At 36.7% G+C, this 25,748-nt stretch overlaps 1 protein-coding gene across 3 annotated transcripts in view; it reads left to right on the top strand.

Annotated features, from left to right (window-relative positions):
• VPS13B (vacuolar protein sorting 13 homolog B) overlaps positions 1–25,748 on the top strand; it is a 433,545-nt gene that overhangs the window by 328,142 nt on the left and 79,655 nt on the right. For all 3 annotated transcript variants that reach the window (XM_054270120.1, XM_054270137.1, XM_054270129.1), the window contains exons 36-39: positions 7,462–7,869; positions 19,751–19,950; positions 22,554–22,761; positions 23,113–23,297. In XM_054270120.1, the coding sequence (XP_054126095.1) occupies positions 7,462–7,869; positions 19,751–19,950; positions 22,554–22,761; positions 23,113–23,297 (1,001 nt within the window). The remainder of the gene's footprint in view (positions 1–7,461; positions 7,870–19,750; positions 19,951–22,553; positions 22,762–23,112; positions 23,298–25,748) is intronic.

Here is a 25,748-nt window from a genome sequence, read left to right on the forward strand (position 1 = left end):
AGCTGTGGGCTGCTTAGCATGACATCATATATAAACCTAGGAATGTGCCCACTTGATCCCAGTTTAACAGTTTTGTTAACCATGGTGTTTGTTAACTTTGAAAGGAGAATTTTTTGATTTAATGAGAGCTGACACGTGAGAAGGGGAACTAGCCAGGGTGCAGACTTTTCTAATTAACTCTGGGTCATTTGCAAAACTTTTGAGCTTTCTAGTAGGGCTTTTTTTTTTCCCTTTGCTCTTTTACAAACAAGTTTTTAAAGCACTGACACTGTAGCCATGAAATTATATATATTTGATTAAGAGGGCAAAGAGAAATATTCCAAACAGGTGTACCAGCCTGTAGGTATTGCTTTGGACTTGACACATCTATTGTCTGTGATATCCGTGTAATAATGAGGAAAATCATCAAAGAAACTTTCTAAAAACACTGTCTACAACACTTATTTTAAATTTCATTTCTTATATATCTGAGTACAGAAAATGAAAACTGCACACTGGACCCACAGGGAGAAGTTGAAAAACATTTTCTTATAATCTTTTTCAGTCTATTTGCATTCTTTTAATGCTTATTTCAGACCTTTGCTCAATTTTCTGAAATGCCCTTTTTTTTAGTTCCCATGTGCTTCTTAATATAGATGTATCATTCAGCAGCTAAGCAGAAAATAGAGGGTTAGTATTTATGGGTTCTTTTCTTTTCCACAAACGTGCTCCATGACCTGGAACAATTTATTTTGTCTCACTATATTGCGCTTCGTCTTCCCTGACTCTCTGTTAAGAGAGTTATTGTTTCCCTTAGCCTGGGTTTTCCTTTCCTGATAGTGCTTCCTGATGCCCCCATTATAATTTTTGGCCTCAGCATTCAGCCCTTGGCACACTTCTGTATTGTACTGAGCTGTATTTGATAGCTGCACAGTTGCTTAATTTCAGTCATCGTCTACTGAATGGCAGTAACCCTCCATTGTTTATTAATGGCATCTTTGGGCTTCTTGACCTACAACAATTTATCTTGGTTTACTTGTGACAGTTCTAAAAAATTAATAGAATTGCATCACTCTGAGCTTTGTCTGAGATCTCAAAGCTGGAGCTGTTAATGGCCAAGTGTCACCTTCACATAATGTCAGTGACACACTAGGTCATGGAAGAAGTTGTTATTCCTGCTGGGGAGCACCCAGCACAGCTCAGGGTGATTTAACTCCCTGAAGGCTCCAGTTTGCCATATTGGCCTTGGGGAGCTGCCTGTGTGGGGCAGCAGCACAGACAGCAGCAGGTAGGAATACTGAGCTGTGACTACCAGTCTCTTCTAGACTAACTGGCATCTGTCTCACAGAAGCAGAATGCAAGATGGACTGCAGATGGCCTCTGAAGGCTGGTCTCAAGTTTCTTCCTCATTTTCCCTTGATCCAAATTGGGAATGATGAATTAGAGGATAAAAACAATTAGTTGGGATCCTTCTTGCTTTTCAATTTCTCTTAATTTGTGTCTCTTTTGATGCTTGACCGGACAATTGAGAACAGTACAACTTGTCTTTACATGTCTCTTTCCTATTTTTATAAATTTAATTTTTGCAATTCAGTCATTACCATTTGCTGAAGGGCCATCCTGACTCCAAATCAGAATCAGGGCTCAAGATTACCTTTACCTTCCTCATATTTCCTCTGTTTAAAGTCCCTACATCAGGATGGGTGGCTAAGGGAGAAAGAATATCACTATTGGTAAACTCTTTCATGCCATCATCTGCTCCTCTCCTGTTTAGGACTAGGAAATTAAATCATCTTAAGAGTTTAGGATAAATAGTAGGGGTTTTTTCTTCAGAAGTACTGTATATTAAGAAGTTTAATATTTTACAGCCTTCTTGGGGAAGGGGGGAGGGAGATCCATGTCCAACCTCAAGGAGAAAGATCTGGTCTTTTCTGTTTCAGCTGTGAGAAGTAAAAGATCAACTGCTGAATGAATGTTGTGGAAAATGAATCAATTCTTGGAAAATGGCATATTTTTCTCTCACACAGTTCAGCATTTCTTGGTCTTTGAAAAGACTAGGGTCCTATAAATGATAGAATCATTAAGTTTGGCAAAGACCTTCAAGATCATAGAGTCCAACTTTTGACCTAGCACTGCCATGGCAACTAAATCATAGCCCTAAGTGCCATGTCCAGTCATTTCTTAAATAGTTCAAGGGATGGTGACTCTACCACCTCTCTGGGCAGCCCGTTCCAATGCCTGACCACCCTTTCAGTGGAAAAATTCTTCCTGAACTGGACTTCCACTGGCACAGTTTGAGGCCATTTCCTCTTGTCCTGTCGCTGGTTGCCTGGTAGAAGAGGCCAATCCCCACCTGGCTCCAGTCTCCTTTCAGGAAGTTGTAGAGACCAATAAGGTCCCCCTTGAGCCTTCTTTTCTCCAGGTTAAACAACCCCAGGTCCCTCAGCTGCTTTTCATAAGATTTACTCTCCAGACCCTTCAGCAGCTTCATGGCCCTTCTCTGGACACTCTCCAGCCCCTCAATGTCCTTTGTCTAGTGAGGGGCCCAGAACTGGACACAGCACTTGACATGGGGCCTCACCAGTGCCCCGCACTGGGGACAGCTGCTGCCCTGGTCCTGCTGGCCATACTATTGGTGATACAGCCAGGATGCCTTTGGCCTCCTTGGCCACCTGGGCATGCTGGCTCATGTTCAGCTCCTGTCAACCAGCACCCATGAGTCCTTTTCCAAGAAGCAGCTTTCCAGACACCTTTCCCCCAGGCAGTAGCACTGTATGGGATTGTTGTGACACAAGTGCAGGACTCACATTTCACCTTTTGGACCTCATAGACTTGGCCCATTGATCCAGCATGTCCTTATTCAGCTTATGACTGATTTTCATGGCATTTACTCTCTGGTATCTAAGATTAAGAAAATACTATGGTAGTTTTTAAGTCATAGAAGTAGTAACATTTTGTACATTAACTTATGGCATATATTAGAATAAGTCCACTGAAGCTCCCAGCTTCAGTAAGCTGGAATTTACCTGGACCAACAATGCTAGGATCTTTTGTTATTTTGTGTTGCTTGTTCATCCTTAGCCCTCCAAATAAAAAGCCCTTTTGATAACATCATTATCCCAAGTTTACAGATGAAAACTATATCTTCCCAATACAAATTTGAATGTTGTGGAGAACAAGAATAAAATACTTATAACCCTGATTTTTTTTTTATCTGAAGCTCTAAGTAATAAAATGACAAAGAAAGAAATTGCTTCAGACAGAAATTTCAGAATGCTGCTCATAGGTTTCTTTTTATAGTTGTTATGATTTAGTTCAAACAGGCCATATTGAATCCATTGGGTTTTTTGTAATAGATTTCAAAATACATAATAAATGTAAGTAATATGATGACTAATGGGTCAAGTGAAGTTAGAACTTTTAAAATGAGAAAATAGCTGGAAACGGTTTTCAGGAAACTATTCCAGTTGATTTTTGGTCCCCCACAAGGTGTACATTAACATAAAACTCTGTAGAATCGCTCTGGGACCTGAATTCCCTCTCTGATTTCATTATTCCAAAGTGTTTCTTTTTCCTCCACTGTTAAGTCATCTCCTGGTGTGGTGGGAGCATATAATAAGTGTAATTTATTTATATTTATCTAATCTCCTTTTAACTCACTAGTTATTTCATCATTCTGTTTCCTAGCTGCTGTTCAGAAAGTTGTGAAGGCTAATTAGAAACTAATAATTGAAATACATGGATTTACTGGGTAATCTAAAGAGAAGTAGTGAAGAAATTGAGGAAGAGAAAGAGCGATTCAAATTCTACACTGAAATGCTGTACTGTAATCAGAAATTGCTTTGATACCCTTTGCTTTAAGCATAACAGAAATAACTCACTTGATGCACTCAATTTGCAAGCACAGTAAATTTTTCTCTATTTTTTTCTTGCTGGAAATAGATAACACCTGGCAAAATAAGTTATTGCTAATACATCTTAAATCTAAAGAATGCATGGGTTATAATTTTGGTAGCCAGTCACTAATAGGCAAAGGAGAAGCTGATGTAATTGAGGCATTAAAGATGACTTTGAGCTACCTTTTGCTCTGTGTTGATTCTGATGTAATTTTGGCCAATTCAAGGATTTAGTGGAGTTACAGGAAGCCTCTGTTTTCCTATGAGTATAGAATCTGCATAGTGTTATGTGCTATTCTTCCCAAGGTGTTTAAAATAATGTAAAAAAACCAGTTACACTTGGATTTTGCACCTCCCAAAATTTATTCCAGTTGAATCTGTGTGATTCATAGATTTTAAAGCTCTTTTTAGTGCATTTTGACTGTCTGGTGAAGCAGCTGAATATCTGTCTTAATCAACTCCTATAAATAGCTCTTCATGTTTCATCAGTTGTCATTGTTCTGTCCATCACTTAAATATATTTTCCTTAGAAGGAATGTTAAAAATTTCTTTTACATTGCTAAGGATAATGTATATAAGAGGTCAAAGACTAAAGATTGCTCAACTGTGTTTCCTCTTTTCTTTTTGAATATTTTACTTAAAATACCAAAGAATCTCTTTACATAATCTTTAACCAGTTGTAAAAATAACCTGTATCATTATGAGATAGTTAAAATATTTTGTGAAATTTCCAAAGTCACATTTTCTGCAATTATGCTTCTGGCTGCCACCACATTCTGTCAGGGCTGATTTACTGGATAATAATAATTTCATACAAACCTTTGTCAAGTTATCAGTCATGACAGCATTTTTCTGTGTGACATGCACAGTTTCCAAACAGAAAAGAGGGAAGTCATTTGCATTTCTCTGGTGTCCTGGTGGCCCTTTTTAAATTGCCTTCTTGGATGAGTGGCCAAGAGCAGTGATAAAAGCACAGGCCCAAGTGCCCAGTATGTTCCAGCACTGAGCTGCACCAGCACCCTGTGTCTTCTCTGCCCTGGCCGAAGGAAGCCCCGAAAGGAGCTTCTGCCTTTGTGGTCATCTCCTGTGCCATCCTTCACACTCAGTTTTTGGGTGTGTTAAGCTTTGGGCTAAGCCCTTGGCATCTGTTGACTCAACTTAGCTCTAAGAAGTTTTTGGGTGTCAGGGAGGTTTCTTGGGTTTTTCCCCCCTTCTGGGCTATATTACCATAGGAAAGTGCTGGCAGTTAGATGTGTATTAGATAAAGCAATTAGATGTGAAAGTTGCCATACCAAGGAATAAGGGTCCTCCTTTACTAACTTAGAAACTCAATTATTTAGCAAAAGCAATAAATAGCATCTGTTTATTTTACTCCTTTATTACTACAGTAGTGAGGGAGAAATTTAAATTTATAAGGCAGTTGTTTAGTTGTTTTTTTAACATTTCATTTTAAGAACAGTCAATTTGACTATTGTAAATAATGTCATAATGTCACATGGATCTCTAATGTCTTCCTAACTCCTTTCTCTATTCAAAGGAAGGCGAAGTCCAGTGAAGTCTGCATAGAAGGCAGACAAATCTTGGGATATTCCAAGTGCCAAGAGGATGGGGAGTTTTTCCAAAGTATTATGACATTTTTCTTCCCATGATTTTAATTAAAATGTCAATACATAAGGATTTTGGAAAATCTTCTAAGTTGATCTTGTGTGGTTTTGGATGCCTGAAAATCTTCACAGAATAATTGAGGTTGAAGAAGGCCTCTGAGATCACTGAGTCCAACCTTTGATCAACACCATGTCAACCAGACCCTGACTAAGTGCCATGTCCAGCTGCTTCTTGAACACTTCCAGGGATGGTGACTCCCTCACCTTCCTGGGCAGCCAATTTCAGTGTTAAACAAGCCCCTCCAATCCTGTTTTCGTCTAATGCCCAGCTTTCTAACTTTGGTACTTGCCTTCCTGCTAGGCCCACATATTAGCTAGTGTTTTGCCAGTTCCTAGTTTAGTATGGAAGGCTTTCAGTGCAAGAGAAAGCATTTTCAGAAAACCAGTAATTAAAGTTCTAAGTTAAAAATAGCTTTCCAGTCTTAAATTTCAGTTAGCTGCAGCTTGTGGAATAGTGCAGACATTTTTCTAATATCATTTTGGGTTTTTTAGTTCAGCTATGACAGATCTTATACAGCCATTAATAAATTCCTCTTATCTTTGTAGAAAATGTGCCAGATATTTCTGGGGGGAGGGGATCAGAAAAGTACTTTGCCACATGCCTGTGAACCTCTGAAATCAGTATAAATCTGTTCTTAAAAGCAGCTCTGAAACTCTGCCCCTACAGCCCTTTAGCGTTGGTGTAAAAATTTACCTAAAGAATGGGAAAATCGAGCTCATTAGTTTGCATCAATGTTAGAAGTAAGATGTGGTCCTGGACAACTTGAAACTAGTTTCTATGAAATATTCATTAATCTGTGTAAAACTTTCAACAGATAGTGTTTCCTGTATATATTTATAATGAAATTCAAAACTAAGTAGTGCTGTTTGAACATTTCATCTAGTTTAGATATATGCACAGAATTTAAATCACTTTTGGTTCATGGGGTTGGGGCAGTGGCAGTCAAACAGCAAAGGGAAAAAGCCCTTTTCCCCCTAACTAGAATAGCTGTCTCATTACTGGTCGAAAACTGAATTTGAATAAAAAATCCTAAAAACTAAGTTAAAAGCTGGATTTCTGTAAGGAATTGTTACGTTCTGATGCTGCAGCACAGAAATAAGTTTCAGCCTTCATAAAATCTTGCTTCCAGTCTGTGAAATAATTTTGCCAATTCCTACATCTCAGCTACCAAGATGTGACTATTAACAATGTTGTTCATATTAATTGTGGTTCCTAAAAATTCTGTGAGTCTTTTAATAGTCTGAGAAACACCAAAATCCTTTTTGGTGAGGAGATGAAAAACATTAAAAAAAAAATAATGACTTTAACAAAAATTAAAGGAATACATTATTCCATTCTCCCTGGAAAATGAAGAAATCTAAACATACCTCAGTTTTTGTATTTGCTTTTTATTTCACATTTCATCTTGAAAATGCATTGAAGACTGCTGCATAGGAACTGTGTAGGAAACAACACAATACACATGTTATTCACTCATTTAAATGTGTTGAAAATGTTCACTGTTGGCTTTGGAGTTTAGTCAAGTAGCTCTTCTGGATATAAAACTCGAGAGAATGTGAAGTATATTTTTATTCTTACACAGAAGAACTAATGTATCTCCCTTCCTACACACTCAAATAAAGTGTGTGTCTTTCTGTGGTGATCCCTGGGAAGAAACGAGATAAAATCCGCTTTGTACCATGTTTCTTCCTTTAAAACTGTACATAATGATGTTTGCTTATAGTATTTTTCATTATATTTTAATTCAGATTTATTGCTAAAAATACTGTTTTGTTATGTTTTAACATTGATTCAGTCCTTGTAATGGAACATGGTGGAAATATGATGGTAAAGCTATTTCCACTCAGTGCTTATATTTGCACACAGCTTGAATAATTGCACTATAGATTATCACATTTCTTTCTCCAATTCTCCCCTACAGCTGACATAAATGTGGACATATCAAAACCTTTGAAAGCAAATCTCAGTTTTGCCAGACTTGACCAAATAAACCAGTTCTTGAAGAAAATAATAATCACAAATGAAGATGTGCCCAGGAAGGAGGCTGCTTCATCAGCTGGCATTATTCCAGATGAGGACATCACTTTGATATCCAGACACCCCAGTACAAAGGACTTTCTACCTGCAGCCCATACCAGCACTGTGCAAAAGGCTTCAATGCAAGAAAACTTATGGCAAGCCCTTTCCTGCTTCCAGAAAGTTTCCATTCACACCGTTCAAATGGTTGTTTTGATGGAAACCATCCCACACCCCAGCAAACCTTGTTTGTTAGTCTCTTTCTCAAACCTCAGTGGAAGCCTGAACATTAAAAGTGGACATAAAACTGCAGGTAAGAGGTTTTTTTTTAAAGTTGGAAGAGCTACTGGTTTGTGTTAGTGGTGGTCTAGTGACCGTTTCAAAGTGTGGGGCATTGCAGGGAACTGTTCCAGCCAACATCATAAATCCACAACAGAAAATAGCAAATCCCTGATAGACTCTATTACCCAAGTTTTCCTTTCTGTGAGGGAGCACCCAAGAATGATTAATTCTGTAGTTAGTATCCCCTAGCTTGTAATTACTAATTTATTGATGGAATTCTGGCTGAAATAGTGGTTATGAGAACCACCCCTCTGGTACTCCAATAATTTAGCACATAATTCAAAGGTCAAAATTTTGACAGTTTTCACTCTTTAACTAGATTTTCTTGTTAGGACCTTTGTTTCTGTCTTAAAAAAAAAAGTAAAAATAATTGTTCAGAGCCCTGACAGGTGCTACTATGTAAATATTGGGTCATGCTGTTATTCTTCTCCAGATTTATGAAGTTTCCAATTTTTACATGTTTCCTCTGCACACCTGAGAGTCGCACAGGGAAAATAGGCACTCTGGCCTCATTACTGAAGCACTGCAAAGAAACTTTATGCCTCGGGTACAATTAACCAGATACCAGAGACTCATTTAAAATAGAGATATTTTGAGTGTCATTGTAAATTGTTTTATTAGGATTTCAATAAAATTAATAAGATGGTATATTTCCATGGTGTGGAGATGAGCCAGATGTAGGTGGTTGGAAGAGTAGTTTGAGAGGCAGAATGGTCTCTAGCTGAGAGGAACAAGTTGTTGGCCAGCTGAGGTGGTGATTTATTTCTTTTTCATCAGAAATATTTTTCCTCAGGCCAGCAAGTTCCAGTTCTTCTTTATTGTTTTAAAAGTTAAAAATGAAAAATTTAAGGTTCATAGGACATGAAAACCCATGAAAGTGCTGGGGCCAGAAACTTTTGATTTATCCATTAATAGAGAGCAGTGCAGGCAGGAACAGTGCCTGTGTTCCCACGCTTTTCCACTCGGATCACAACTCCAGCATAGAAGGCACTGCAACTGAGAAAAGCCTTTATAATGTGCTTTAAATAGTTTTAGTTTTGTTTCTGTGTCATAATCCTCTTCCCTTCCATGGGTTCCCCTCTATCATTTGTACATTATCTGTCCCATGGTACGTTATGGTGTCCACATCATGCTTCGATACATCAAAGCCGGGCTGCTCCCTCACTGTTCTGTAAAGCAATTTGGCAAACTCTCACTGTATTTCACATACCCTGGAGGTTTGCATCCTCCCAGAAGGAGGACGTACCTTGCCCTGCATGTAAAGTCTCAGAAACATTTTCAGCTATGAAGTTCTGTTTCTTAATTCCTCTGGCAATCTGAGGAAATCAATCTTTATTTTACACGGTATAAGCCATACATGAATCTTCAGTATGGTCATAGTCTGGCAGGCATTGTGAAGTGGAGCAATACTGATGTCAAATCTAATGAAAATGGACATTAGTTATTCTATATAAAGAACTTTCATAGCCAGAAAATTAGTAGACATCAACAGACGCTTTTCACATTTTTTTTCCAGTTAAAAATGCTTTATCTCTGCTTTGTAGAAAGAAAAGTACATCTGCATGAGGTTTTGCATACTGTTGTGATGGTGCAATAAATTAAGTTCTAATTAGAACAAAAAACACACTTCCACAAAACTGATGGAAATTGTCAAAAAATCTCTTAAGAAATTGCTTGATTTTTTTTTTTACAGTTGTGAATATGAATTTAAAGTGCTGATAGAAACCAAGGTTGAAATTACGGCTTCAGGAGAGAAGATAAAATACTCAGTGTGAGGGAAATGGTATTATAATCTAATGTTAAAAATCCTTTAGAAGAATACCACAGTTGCTAACTAGATTTGTTTTATTATTACAAAGAAATTATGCAAACTAACACAATTTTTAAAAGTTTTTAGCTGTGTCTTGAAAGGAACGAGCATTTAAATATCTCAGTTCTTTACTACTGTTCTTTTTATAAAAGGTTTTATAGATACACCTTTTGAGCTGACCAGAGTTAATGTCAGGTTTTTTTAATAGAATGAAACTAATATGTGAATGCTTCCCCATGTCTTTGATTTTACAGTCGAATAACTATTGTGACCATCTGCAGCAGCTGCATTTTAGGAATTATTTGCTGAACCAAGCTAAGCACAATGACAAAAGTAGTCATCTCAGATGTACTGTTAAAACAGAGGAAGAAAAAGGAGCATTGCTTGCCTTTTATACAGTATGGCCATCTGCTGTACAGATGTTATTATATAGAATGACTTCAGATACAATAATTGTAGAAAATTTTCATTAAAACCTCAACAATTTGCACTTGTTTACTTGAATCTGCATAACTCCCCAGTGAGACAACACAATACGCTTGGGGTTTCTTTGGTTCTCACTAGCTTACTCTTTGATCCTTTTTGATGTGCTGACTTTAATAAACATAGTTAAAAACACTATTCAAAAACATCATGGAAAAAACTACAAAGGAACAATTATAGCAGTAGAAACTACTCTAATCCCTTACTTACGCAAGCTATTTTTAGTGAAATATGGTTTTTTACACGTTTTATGTGGCAGTGTTTTATAAACAGTGTAAATGACCCCTTTTCCAGATGAGTTTCAATGCAGGAGATGAAGTTGTTTTGTAAGGTATCCTATTTGCTAGGAATTATTGAGCAAAAAAAAAATCTCACAAGAATATATATTGTCGGCATTTTCCCTCCCTTATAGGGGGAAAATAAAAGTGCATGACCTTGTGTATTGCTTTCATTTCTTTTCAGCTGAAATTAAGAAGAAAGCTTGCTATCCAACTTATTTTTCTTTTAATATCAGTTTTCCCTTTAGACTTTACTGGTTTAATCATGGAAGCTAAAGGCATTCTAGTTTCATTTTTCTTCCTAAATTCTTACGAAACTAGTAAGTTTTAGCTTCTGGAAAGAATTGGGACTAATTAGTTCAATGATTTCACTTCTAACACAATTAATTATAAGTGTTGAACACACACATTGCAATTGGATAAAACTAAAACACCTCTATTTCTATATATACTGCTGTGCTGTTGTACAACCCCAAACCCTTAGTGTGTCAAGGGACTTCATCTTTTGGACATTTTTCAGGTTTCAGTACAACAGTTACTTATAACAACATGGTTACTATTTCTGTTAGAATACTTATGTTCCTCTCTGTACTCATGTTTAAATACTCACTATTTTGGTTTTAGTAAAATAATACTGTTGTAGACTGTATTGCAGTATACTGGGACAAAAAGAAAAAATAATAAAACAGAACAAAATCCCTTAAAAAAATAATTTAACTTTAAAAGAGGTTACCATTATAGTTTTCCTGATGCCCTTAAGGGTAAGACTTTGTCATACTGATGTTCGATAAAACAATTATCTCTAGTCATTTTATATTTTGTGGCTTGGAGTTACAAGTTAAAACTTGTACCCATTTTTTTGAAAACCAAACACATAGCTTGGCAGTGTATTTGTACTGTTGATGAAAACCCTAACTCCAAGAACTGCTGTTAGATTTGATTCAGTGATTTTTGTCTTCTGAAGTACATGGCATCTTCCACAAATGCTTAGAGCTCCAGTCCCATTTACCCAGTCAGATCTGAGATCTCTCGGTACCGTGCTTGAGGTGTGTGACTCACTCCTTAACTGTCACGTTAGAATTGAAGTAAGTCTTAGCAAGAAATACTGGAAAATAGAATGCAATTCTAAACATATGGCTTTCAGTTTGTTCAGCTTTGTAGTTGAAATTAGCACTACCTGCCTGCCAAAAGAGCAGGTAAATTAAGAGAAGTTGAGGACCATTCTTTCCCCAAAGTGAAAGACAACAAGAAGCCTGCAGCCTCTCAGGAGCTTATTTTACTCTGGCTGGACCCGGCAGGGAAGTCGTGCTGTTCAGTGTCTGAACTGAGAGAGTTACGGACATAAAATATTCCAAAGATCATACACAGAATTCCCCAGCCCTTTGTCCCATATGTAGAAATGATTACTTTAGCATATAAATAAGGGGGGAAAAAATAAACACTAGTTGAGCCTATGATAATTGCAAGTATTTTTACTAAACCTGAAAATAATTACATACTTGAGATACTTTACAGTACTTTTAGAAATTAAATGCAGATATGAATTGGTATAACACGAAGACCAAACTTCAATTTGGAGTTAACTAACTCCCTCGAGAAAACTTTGCTAAGGCGTTGTCATAGCCTTTGGATGCTGCAGATATGCAAGTTAGCCCATGGGGAAATAAAACTTTAAATTAGATATGACTACCTAAAATAATATGCAGCAGTAACAAGCCATTTACAACACCCAGAAGGCGTTTGTTACTTTTAGAAAGAAATATAAACTCTTTCCAACACTTGAACAATAGGAAATTAATTCTCTGTCAGTAAAAGCCAGAGGACAAACTAAATATTTAAATGGCCACTGAGGACTGAGGTGGAAGTGCAGCTTGTAGACAGCTATACAAATCACTAACAAACCTTAATGAATATTGGGTGTGGGCATCAGGGTCCTGTCAGATTTGACACCGTGTCCCAAGTAGCTTAAACCCAACACTCAAGGAAAGGTGGAGACCTCATCAGGTCTCTAACATCTGGGATTTTATTTGTCATTTTGGCATATCCTGCAAGCGCAAAAGAAAGAGTAAAAGGGGATTATCCTGACAATGAAATGAGTTACTGAATCTTGTGATAATGAAAAGCAGAAGAATTCTAATTCCTTTCTATAGTCCCTGAGGTGGAGGTGCGTTTATAGTTCTGCAGGAGTATAATGTAGGAGGGAAGAACAGATGGCCTGAAATCCATGAAACAAGACACCATCTAATCCCAGGACTGAGTACCAGTATTAATCCTGGTCAGATTCCCTACTGATACTTTGTAATAGGGTTCAGAATCGCTACTGATGAACTAGCACGTTAACTTCAGAGAGTAAAAAAAAGAATTAAAAGTTCCTTGAAGGTTGTTTGTTCAACTTTCTTTTGTTCAAGACAGCGTGCACTAATTTTGTAGACCTGCATTTGCTATCTGAATAACTCAGCTTTAAAAGTATTTCAGATTAAATTTGATTCAGAACAAATATGGTTGGGTTTTTAATCTCTTCAGTTTTTATTGTGAAATTAATTACATATTTTTTGCGACTGGAATTTCTTTTGATAGTGGGATCCCAGTGTGTATGTGGTGATAGTAGGTGACACAGTATTTACATGGAAGTCAATTTAATAGACTGTTTAAATTCACGAGACAATAGATATGACAGTGAAAGCTGGATGTTTTCTTTATACATTTTGTGCTTTCTGTGATGTTCTTTCAGTTCAATCTTCATTTTTCAGTGTGAGGTATAAGACACAGAGGTAAGACATTATTTCCAATCATAGGGACCAGTTATTAAGCAGTTTAAATTGATGGTATACTGACATGTTTCTTCTTTTTCCATGTCAAGAATATTTTTATGGAATGGAATCACTAGCTTGCTGCCCAGACAAAAGGTGCAATTTCACAGGAAATTCAGGTTATTGTAGCCACACATTTCTACACGCTGCCTTTTGCTAGCTCAGTTACTTAGGTAGCTCATCAATGGGTTGTGTCAGGGCACTCTTTTGTCTGAAAACTAACCCAGTACTAAAGAAGAGTTTGCAACAAGATTGTCTCCTTCATCTGGCTCACTGGAGAGGTACACCTAATGACCATACTGGCACAAAGGAGAATACAGAGAAGTATACAAACAAGGAAGGATTGAAGGGAGAAGACTGGAATAAGCCTGGACCTGGACTGTCCTTGATCCTCAGGAGCCACGTTCCAAGAGTGCAGGGAAACCTGTTTGGTTTGTGTGGCCTGGGTGTATCTGTCAAGCCTTGAACTTCCACAAGCATAATTGACTGGGTTAGAGAGGCCCAAATAGAGCTCAGCTGCTGCCAGGCACTATCTTCAGGATAGTTTATTTTTAAAGAAAAGCTACCCTCTAGTTCATGGATGATTTAGTTTACTAAAGCAGTTAAAATTCACTGAATCCAGTGTAGAGCCAGAGGAGCAGGACATCAAAGTAACTCTAAATCAACTTTGTGGTGATTATATTTGGATACAGTTTGAGTGGCATCTGCTCTTTTTGTAATGTTTTTTGCTGGGCAACCATTTTGATTTTTCAGTTGTGCTAAATATCTACAACTTTATAGACATTTTTAGATACCAGTTATCTCCTGATAATAAGCCAAAGTTTTCGACCAGACACCTAAAATTAAGATGTGAAAATGCATAGATCTTTTTCTTAATTGAAGAACATCTCCATGTCCATTTGTAGAGCTAATGGAGTAAAAATGTTTAGCTGCTTTTCTGAAACCTGGTGGTATCTAAAAATGTTTGTGATATAAGAACCAAGTACTACTCATATCAATATAGTAATCACTTTTGAAAGCTGGACTCACAGATGCAATATGAACACTATTTTTATTGGTTTATAATATGCAATTTTCTTCACCTAATTGGAATAACATAAGGCAATATGGAGCTTTACAAGTATATTCTAAATTATTGTACTCCCAAGACAGCCTTGACCAATAATTAAAATCCCTTTGGATCTAAACTTTAATATGCCCTCTGTGATTAGGCATCACAAAATCCAAAATTACCAAATCACCAAGTGAATTGAGATTTTTCAGTTATTTAGTATGCAGTAGTGTAATGAACATGATGTACCTGCCCAGTTATTCTTTAAAGGAGATGAGCTCATTTCAAATAGATAACCATCTTTGACTTCTCTTCTGATTCATCACTGACCTGAACTCCATTTGAACCTTGTTAGACACAAAACAAGCAGGATTCCTGGCCTGAGCTATAAAATATAATTAAGCCCTTTTGAAATGATGTGTAAAAGAACATAGCTTTACCCCTACTATAACTACTACCACCACCACAACCAATAAAGTTAAATCAACCACTGCCTGTAATGGATTAAAATAATAAATGTTCCTGGATTTTAGTGTTTGAAGTACTTGAAGAAAACAGGCTCCCAGCAGCCAGTACCGCTGAATGCATGGGGACATTTATTAGTGATGAATTCAAGGGTTTGGCCTGGTTAAGATCATTACTTTCTGTTTACCGTGTGTTACACATCTCATGTTTTTACAGAGCCCATATGTGTCCCAATGTAATGCTAAAAAACTCTTTCACTAAAGAATAGCTAATTGGTAACATGTAAGTATTGTTCTCGTGGGGAGAATGAACCATCATAAGATTCAGCTCCGATACTAATGAGAAATCCAGTGCGGTCAGTGGATTGTTAACTAAATCTCTCCTGGAAAGTAGTTCTTAAAATTGTTCTCTACTATGCTTCGCCATTTGTTTGCTACTGCTCTTTCCAGGCTTGAGTAAATCGGCTGGCTCTTAAATTAACTGCAGTATTTCCCCTGTAATTATTTTCATAGCTTTGTTACCCTTTTTCTCAGAAGATGGTTTGTCAAGCATATTTGTCAACAGAGCGTTGTAACTGTAGTATAACTACTCAGTATGTGATGAAACTACAGTTTTCTTAAGAGGAAAGAATTGTGTAGATAGTTGTACCAATATAATATATTAGATATAACAGCATATTTACATTTTAATAGCTGTCTTAATGTCAATGACAATCTGAAAGTAGCTACTGAAGTTACAAACATGAAGAGTGAATGTTCAGAACCAAATACCACAGACTGTCACTTTAGTAGCAGGTAGTAAGGAAAACCACTTGCTAATTGATCTTTAGCAGCAAGATTGTATCTCTGCCACCCGGGCAGGGAGGACCCATGGGGGAGCCTGGAGTTCTTCCTTCAGAGGGCACCAGGATCCCTTGGGTGGGAATACTTTCCACAGGCTGCTGCTGGCAGTGAGACCACATCACTCACATGCCTCTGAACCAGCGTGGCTGGCTCTGTGCTCTGGGACACGCTCTTGCTGCTGAGCTGCCCCAAACTCAGAAAAGCAATTTTCTTCATAGTGCTATTGTTTGTAGCAAAGCTACTGGCTTTTCAAAAGAGAGCCAAGTGTCAGTTCAGTGCCATTTGCTACCTTTGTTAAAATGCATGTGTTTTCATTTTCTTAATTCTCTTGTCCCCTGTTGAAGTTTGCCAATTAAAATCATTCTCTGTGTTGCATTAGGTGACAGTGCAATGAACCAAACCGCATTTGCAGCTAAGGAAGAGCAAATGCACAGGGAATAATAGAAGGAAAAAAGCTCCTTCTATATTTCTACTCATTTCTTTTGGAGTTGATTCAAATGTCAACACTGAAATGTTTTTGAAAACAGAAAGTCCATGGTTTATGTCAAAACATTGTCTTTCCCTTTGTTAACCAAGAAGAACAAACAGAGCTTTTTTTTTTAATACCTGTATTGCTTAAACCCTAAGTGATCGTTACTGCAAGGCAGGGATTGTTTTTATATATTTGCTGCATCTATTAAAATGGGCCAGCTCTTTCTTTTTCTATTCACACAAAAGGATTTATACACACACAGCAGTTTCACAAGGATGAAGCCTCCTATTATTGACAAATGCTAATGCAACTCTACTATAATTATATATAAATCTTAATCTAACTATGTGTAAAACTGTATTAGGGTACTCAGATTCTGTGAGATGTCTTTCTAAATCTTAGCATAAATCAAGTATGTACTGACTAAAAAAGATGTTAGAATATAAAGTAAATGTCTTTAGGTAAAATTTTTTCACTGTTCTGTTGTAATGATCTCTACCTTTAATTTTGGAGCAAAGTAATTTTTGGAATGTGACAAGCTAGCTATTTTTAAACCCTCCTACATTGTTTCCAACCATATAAAATACCTGAATATTCCTTTTGAGCATATGTCATCATAAAGGTAATTCTTGCAATAGCACACAGAAGCCTGGTCTGAGTTCTCTTTTGCTCCATTAGTGTAGATGTGTTTTGTAGCGCTATTGTGTTTCTGGCTGGAGTCTGACAGGGGAGGGCTGGCAGCATTTTTTAAATGCTGTCCAAAGCAAGTGCTTCATATTTATTAGTCTCTTGGAGGAGTATTTTAAAAGTCATGAAACTATTTGTTCCTAAAAGTAAATTATTGCACGTACTGAAAAGTGCATTGGTGTTCATGAGCCATAATCCAAACAGCATAAGTTAATTTCTACATGTCACAGCAATCATTTATGAAGATATATTGCTTCTTTGTGCTGCCATCTCAAGTTCACTTCAAATGGAGACTTTGATTTAATCTATTGAAACTGAAGGCAGGCTTCCACAATAGGGGTTTGTGAAAGATGCATTGAAGGACTGACTGAAAATAGTGTGTGGGATGGCAAAAACAAGGGAAAATTATTTTGCATCTTTACTTTTCTGAGGTGATTGCTTTAGTCATGGGAAAGCATTTCACAGACTGAACATGTACTTTTGGGATTTCCATAGAAATAGTACCTTACTGGAACTTCTCTTAGACGCAGAGATCTCTTTACTTACCACTGCTTTTTAAGGTTTATGCATACTTGTTCTTCATTTCTTTTCTTTAAGCTTCCTCAAAACATCACTACATGCAAGTTTGTCTAAATGGTCTCTGCATTGCAGTTTTTCTAACACTGAACAGTGGTTTTTTTTTTATACTGAATCAGCTCATCCCTGAAAGGACAAGTAGGTACAACTGCTAGAAGGATCAAGGGTGTGATTTTTGTCTATACAAGAGCACTCTGGGTCACAGCAAGAAAAATAAAAATCTCTTCCTGAGTTCCTGAACTTTTCCTCGTATTTGTAGGACACAATCCATGGATGTGTCTTGCAATATTTTATGTATTGAAAACTAACCAACACTTCCTTAGTCTTAATTGTTTCTTCATTTCTCATTGTTTGCTTAGCATTTGAGAAAGGCACTGCTGATTTTGAACCAGCAGTACTATGTGCTGAATGCTCAGTTCTGCTTCTAAGCTGTGGAATATTGTGTTTTCTTTGTACTTTGTGGAGCTGAGATGACAACACAAAGAGACTGCAAAGCATAATCCTTCCAAGTGTAATCCCAGTGAAAGAAAACATAAATAAAACCACTTGTATTCTGGCATTCCTTTTCCTCTTCTGTTGTTTCTGCAACTTGGCCCATATTCTAATAAAACTATAGGAAGAAATTTCTCTATATTGAAGAATTGTGCAATAGTTACCAAGAATTTATTCTCTTTAAAATCAAAATTCCATATAGAATATTAAAAGAAAAAAAAAAGAATTTCCAAGTATTATAGTGCCTCTTAAAATAACTAACTATAGCAGGATGTCGGGGTGTGTTGATGCTACTTTTGTTGATTATCACTGAAATTCAGTGTCAAAAACCGCCTTGAACAGATCTGTCCCATAGGCCTGTAACCCATGAGAGCAGATGCAGGATTTCAGGAACCAGCCTAAATAAAAAACCCCAAAGCTGGAATTCCATTTGCAGTCGGTGACAACAGTCCTGTTGATTGGCATGGGACAATGGTTGGTTTGAGCCCTTGATCATTGTTACTAAACTCCAGCTGCTCAAGGGAGAGATGGTTTAGGTTTGTGGTTCCTACTCAGGTTGGACACAATTCAATGCCAATGTTACTGTGGGCATTGTTGGACCACCTTCCTAGTGTTTGCTGGTTTTATAAAAAATATGCAATGTATTTCCTTCCATTGAAAAAATAGTGCTCAGTATTATGAAACTATAAGCCCCAGGATGCAGACAGACTTCTTCCTTGGATGCTAGGAGAGATTCATAGAAGTTTTATTGCATGGATTCAAAACAGTGAGTTGTGTTTTTGGGGGATTTTTCTACCAACAAAGTTATAAAAATATAAAATGAAACTGTACCTTGAAACACCTGTGTATAAGCCTTAGGTGTCTTTTTAATCTTTTGCCTTTTGTAAATGTCTAGTTTCATTAGAAAAATAAGCTGTGTGCATTATAAAGTAGGGTGGCATCCAGCATTCAGGGTGTTGAGTCCAAGTATTAGCACTGAAGGAGATAAAAGTTAAGCCAACCTCAGATGTAGTACTTTCCATGTAAATATACCAAAGAAATAGAGATATTAGGCATGGTTTATTTTATTAAGCAGTGATTTGCAGTAAGTTAAATTCTCAAGAGCTGGGATATTTCTAGATGATGTTTCTATCCTCAAAATGTTTGTCTTTAATGTGAGTATGTAAGTTCTGTCATAAATGTAATCTGCCATTACCATTTTTAGGTTCTATGAAGCTATGTAAAGTTCAAAAGGTTATGATATGAAAACTTTAAACTCTTTTTCTCAGGAAATGTGCATTATGTAGCTTGAGATAAGCATTTGTTTTGAATTATTTGAATTCAAACAGTACCCTTCTTCGGCTAAGTAGTCCCAAGTCTAGCAAGGTGCTATGTTATAGTAATTAACCTGGACAAAAGCAGAAATAACTGTTCAAAATCTCTATTTCCTATCAGTTTGAAATATGATCAAGTGAAGCAGCTGTAATTATTCTTAATAGACTTTTTTGAAAAAAAAAATTCATAGTTTAATGAAAAATGTCTCTTCTCATAAACCTTAAAATACTCAGAAGGCAGAAAGTCATGTTTTGGCAAATGATTCTTTGTAAGGAATGTGGATGAGACGTACCTGCTCTGTTACAGCAACATGGTGTAAAGTCTGGTTGATAGTGTGGGAAGAGCAAGCTAAGTGAACAAAACAGGAAATTTTTTAAAAAGTTACAGATCTCCTTGCCCAGGTGTGTAGTTGTTCCTTGGAGACCAGAGTGATTGTCCACACAAGTATTTCCATGAAAGTTAGTGGGACTATTTGTGTGAGTAGTGGCTTGGTAAAGTGAATTCAGGAAATAAGCACAAAAATGTTTGGAGAATAACTGCCAGTGGGATTAAATTTCTCTTTCTCCTTTTAGGAATCCATGGATCATCTTTAGTCCTTGACATAAAAGATTTCTTACTTAAAACAAGTCTCAAAGAAAGAGCGAAATCTCTGATTGGCCCTTTTTGCTGCTCTGTTAACGTGGAAGCCAAGTGGTGTAAGCACAGTGGTGATCCTGGCCCAGAGCAATCTGTTCCAAAAATCTACATTGATTTGAGAGGAGGACTGCTGCAGGTCTGTATAAGATGCTTATGGATGTGCTGTTGAGCTGGACTGGTTTTGGATGATTAAGTTTTCAAAAATAAATTCCATTAAAGCCTTCGCATCCTACAACCGGTTGCTAGGTTGGGGAGTTTTGCATGTTTGATTTGGGTGGTTTTTGTCTTATCTTATAAAATTATAACTATCTACTCTTTCATGTAAACTATTTATTGAAAAATTGTGTACTGTGCTTTGGATTTACTTTTTTTTTTAATACTGCTTAAACCTTGTATTTTAGCTGTATGTGTGTGTTCCTTAGAACTACTGGATCAAATTACTAGCACTTAATATCTAGGGTCATGTTCTGATGGGTGTGTGTTTGTCTGTCCATGATCTACGTGTCTGTAATGCCTAGAGGAAGCCCTAAGAAGTACATATCCTTTCTTTTTAAACTTACACACATTTCTCAGGGGAGTAATTGCAAACTGTTGTTTGTAACAATTAATGCTCAGTTTTCCGTGCTATCCTCTCCTTTTTGGAAGTGCCCACAACTTGAAATCAGTCCAGGAAGCTTGGGAGTTCTTGAAATGAAAAATAGATTCTGTGGGGCTTAAACAAGTGGGCCTTAAGATATGTCTTGTTTTAATTATTTTTATTATAGTATCTATACATACCAAATGTTTTAAAATAAATACATAAATCAAGTATATAAAACACAAAAAGGAAATTTTGACATTTAATTGTGTAAGTAAGTTTTTTCCCAGAACTGGCATTGGAAGGTCTTAGAATAACAGCACTGGAAATAGGGTTAATCAGATAATACAAATTTGGGGAAAAAATGTATCTTAATGAATAAATAAAGTCAGTTTGTTTCTTTGCTCCTTTTTTTATTTGTTTTTCACAGGTACTGGACTGACTACCTGTATGTGTTGGTAATAAAATGCTTATTTTTTTTCCAAAATTTTGGGGTTTGACAAGTACCAAAAAGGAATCTATAAATCTCAGAAAGCCATTTATTATTAGAGTATAATTAGGGACAATTAGCTTCTGCAGAAGATCATTAAGTGTTTGGTCTGGCAGAATAGATTTGAAAATGCTGACAAAATAATTATCAGTTCTGTTTCAAATTAATTTATTTATGGCTAATGATTTTACCAGCTCTAAACATGACCTCACCTATCACTGTCACTTTGTATTGCATCAGAACCTTGAGAGCTTATGTAAAATCATAAGCTGAATATTGTAGTAGGAGTTCCATGGCCTAGAGTTCCCTTCTGCTTACAAATGAATAAAAGTGTGAGATGGAGAAAAATGTTCATCCCTCCTCTGTCAGTGGGAAACTGGGGCCTCTGGGATTGGCTTAAGGTGACAGAGCTCCTCTGAGGTGGTGCTAGAGTAGGTGTGGGACCCCAAGACCAGAGGTTCTTCAGAAACCACGGTGGAGATGCACTAAATTCAGGGGATACCTGCCTAGGTGGGGAATCTTTAGCTCAGGGCTGGCTGTGGCTGTGATTCAAGAGGGTCTTGGTTTATTCTGTGGGCTTACTTCTAGGTGCAGGGCAAGAAAAAAATCTGCCTTCTTGCAACTACATTCCCTTTAGGCATCTTCTGATTTTTTTTCACATTTGAAAATTTATATTCCCCCATTGAAAAATTTGCACTACTCTTTATGTGCATACCTGACTTGTGTGCTTCACTCACATCCTTTCCATGACTTTTAAGTTACAGTCTGGGCATTTTGATTCCATCCCACACTGGTTCCATGTCTAATTTCTGTACTGCTAGTTGCTTCTTTGTCTTCTCTGGTGCTTCAAGGCCTGCTTCTGCACATGAAGTCTAAAGTAGTTGTTCCCATTAATATAATTCTGTCAAACAGGAGCTTGATTTGAAAAAAGCAGTAATGCTGTCCAAGCTGGCAGAAAGGAATGCCTTCTTGCCTTTTATTTTGCTACAAAGTGTGCGAATCTTCTGGACTTTGCATGCCAAATTTTATTAGATATTTTTCTGTATTTCTGTTTTAAACTTCAGAAAACTTTGAACTTTTAAACCCCACTTGGAGGACTTACAGAACACCCAATTCATATGCTTAAATTTTGTGCTTAAGATGATCTTTCATATGTCTTCTGTGTCACATTCTTAGCTGTGTCACTTAGTTTTAAATGTATTCCAGAATTCCAGTTCTGGAGCAATCTCTTTGAGGAGTTTAAACTTTGTATCTTTAAGGATTTTTTGTCATGTCTTAAACTGAGAAACCTGTGACCAGTGCTAGCATTATGTACAGTTCTTGAATATAACATTTAAGATCTGTGGTCTTCCAGGCAACCTCACTGTGAATTGTTAAGTGGTAGGAATTAATGTTTTCCTTCAGATAATGAAAAGAACACATTTGAGAAATAGTTTTGTAAGGATATTTTGTTGCTTCTGTCCTTTATTTTAAAATTAGGAAATTTAAAATTAAGAAAATTAAAATTGCTTGCAAGCAATTAAGGCGTAAGTAGAGCAGACTCAAAGCCATATAAAATTCCTGTTGGTTTTGGGGAGGTGTTTTTCCCTTCAAAAATGGCTGAATATTTGTACGTAATTTTTTCATATTTTCTCTCTCTCTCTCTTTCTCTCTCCTTTTTTTCTTTTTAAAGGTTTTCTGGGGTCAAGAGCATTTGAACTGTTTAGTTCTTCTCCAGGAGCTTCTGTGGCAGTACCTGACTAAAAAGGGCAGTGTAGAGACGTTGATACCTGAACGTCCACACCCAACGTGTTTTTCTGCAGAAAGGAATCAAGCCTCAAAACCTGAGCACTCCTCAGATGATCTGAGAACAGGACTCTTCCAGTATATACAAGATGCAGGTAAGAAGGATATAATTTTGGCTCTCTTTTTTTCTTCCTTTTTTTTTCTAGGTTATAAAGTAAAAATAGTAGTAACCTATTAGACATTACTTGCTCTTACAATGAATAACTTTATATTTTTTGGAAAAGCAGTTGAAAAGACATCTGCTAGAATTTAAAAAAAAATACTTTAAAAGACTTTTTTGATTTCTTTCCATTAAGCTGTAATGTTTTAAAAGTCAGGGAAATTGCTTTTTTATTTTCTCTCCTTTTGATCCCAAGGGATTTCTTTTTAATCACTTTGGTTTCATAAACCAGCATGTTTCTTTCTAGAAATTGCGTAACAGATTATAGCTTTCTTTCATTTGACAGAAGCACAAAAGCTGCCCAATGCCTATGAAGTTGTGTTTTACAATGAAACTGAGGATAGTCCAGGAATGATGCTGTGGAGATACCCAGAACCCAGAGTGCTCACTCTTGTAAAAATTAACCCTGTTCCTTTTAATACCACTGAAGACCCAGATATTAGCACTGCTGACCTTGGAGATGTTCTTCAGGTGGGTAATGAGTTTTCTACTTTCAGTAACAAATGGAAATATTACTGCTGTAAAGTGAAAGTTTTCAAACTCAGATTTATTAAAAAGGAGCACAAAACAAATGTCAGGAGCTCTATAAAACCAATATGAGGTACATTGCACAGCTTGAGCATATCTTTAGTTTCAAAACTAATTGTATAAACATTTTACCCACTTATCTCTGCAGTTTTTATGTTGCATAATAAGCTATAGCCAAGTTTATCAGGTTTAGTTTGTGAGCATACAGTTTTTATTCTTTCTTTTTATGGTTTCATCCATCAGTCTTTGCATAAAGACTTCATTTGGTTTGAAACTGAAACATATGAGGAAAGACCTGGTCTGAAATTCCCAAGTTCTAGTGGAATCATTGAAGTAAAAGCTCCAATCTGGCTGTTCTCTCCTATTTCTGTGATGGCAGATGGCTGCACTGCCCCTAGTAAGATCCACAGGGTAGGGGGAAAGGGTCTGGTTTCTCTCATTTTACCTTCAGAGGGTTGAAGTGGATGGTGTGGTTTGACTGTGTGAGAGCATGGAACTTCTCTTTTAAGGAAGGCTGAGTACTGCAGTCTCCATGCCCTAAAAATAGACCATACCTGAAAATTACACTGATCCTTAATGTGCTGGAAGTTTTGCTTTCTAATGTATGCAATTGGGTCATTACATTTTCTCCTGTCTAGTGTAATTCTTTTTAAATTCACTTATTCCTTGCATACATATTTTGATTTTAGCTCAATTTTAATTCTCGTAATCTGTTTCCCTTTTGTATTACAAATTGGACCTGTCATTTTTTTTAATTTCAATCTGGTTGTTAATCAGAATAGTGTTGTGAGTCAAGGGAAATAAATATTTCCCAGTTCTTCCTATTTGTCCAAAACTCTTGAATTCTATTTCATTATTGCTGTGATGTTAAAAATTGCTTTTAAAATTGAATTATTCACCAATATGCTTTGAGTTATGAATAAGTAGGATAATCTTCCTCAGATAAATGGTATAATGTTATTACCGTGCACATACTGTCGGTGAGATCATGTAAGTGTCCTGCCAATTTCTTTGCCCTCAAGACAGCCAAATGTCAGCTCCTTTCAGTTACATGAAAATTAGAATTAACTGGAAAAAAATCAGCTCCACTTGGCATGAGGTTTGAATCAAAGATCAACATTGTGTTATTGTAGGCTGTCTTGATGGCCTATTAGGTTGCTATGAAAGCCAGGATTTCACCTCCTTTCAGGCTGGTATTTTTGGAGCACAGCACACCAAGGTTTTGGTTTAATTACATTACACTCCCATTATAGCTAACAGACATCATGAAAACCATTATGTATGTGCTTGTGGAACGATATGACCCTGTCCAAGGGGAACACCAGCTCTTCTTCAAATGGGCATACAAAGCTGGACTTTCAGTAGCACACAGGTTCTGCTTTGTGCTTCCATACAATGGTGTAGAGAAGAGAAGATCCAGCTCACTATTGTTGCCTCAGAGAGTGAGAAGCACCCAACTACCAAGGGTCAGGTTCTGTCAGCCTCTTCTGACATTCATGTGATTCTTCACATTTCTGCCACCAGAGAAAATATAAGGATATCAGCCAAATTAGAGGACATTTAGTCAAAAATTCTGCTTTGGACCCATGATGTGCAGAAATGCCTACAAGAAGATCCACGCTTTGGTTGAAGGCCATTAATTATAGTAGTAATTGTTGCCTGGCTCAGGGTGGTGATTTATTACATTTTCCAGAAATGGCCATACACCTGATGAGCAGCCATTTTAAACTTGGGCAGTGTGCATTTTTTTATTAATCTTAACAGAGTTATGTGAGTGGAATAAGTAATGCAGAGAAAAATTTTAATTTCTTTAGGTAAATTGCATTTACTAAATACTCATATCAAACTTCAGATTGTAATTGAAGTTAATCATGAGGCCTTTTATGAGCTCCACTTTTTCCCTGTGTGGATACATGTTAATTAATATACTGGGGATTTAGTGCATATGGAAAATTAATTAAATACAAAGAGAAAAAAGATAAAACAGTATTTATTTTATTCCATTCTTGAAATGAAACATTAGAGAAACATCTGCAAGCCAAAGACTTTAGCTTTTTTGGAAAAAAGGCTCTAAATTAAAAAACAATAATGATACTAAGCTATATTAAAATATACTTTAAAAACTTTCCCAGGATTGTGGATATGTTCAAATGCAAGGAGGACCCATAATGTCCCCAGCTGTGTTACCAGTCTCCCTTAATCCTCTCCTTCACAAAGATACAGTCAAAGGTGCCCTTCTGTAGTTTGTATTGAATTTTTGCGGGTTTTTTTCCTTGAAGTTTTCCAGTTGCATGTTCTTTCTTTCTGAGTAAGTTGCTATGACATTTCATCTAGCTTTCTGTCTTTGTTAAACTTTTAGCACAACGTTTTAATCATGGGTAGGTTTTAGAACTC

The sequence above is a fragment of the Melozone crissalis genome, unplaced genomic scaffold, assembly GCF_028551555.1.
Source record: "Melozone crissalis strain CALT ecotype California unplaced genomic scaffold, PUWL_Pcris_2 ptg000002l_1, whole genome shotgun sequence".
Classification (NCBI taxonomy): Eukaryota; Metazoa; Chordata; class Aves; order Passeriformes; family Passerellidae; genus Melozone; species Melozone crissalis.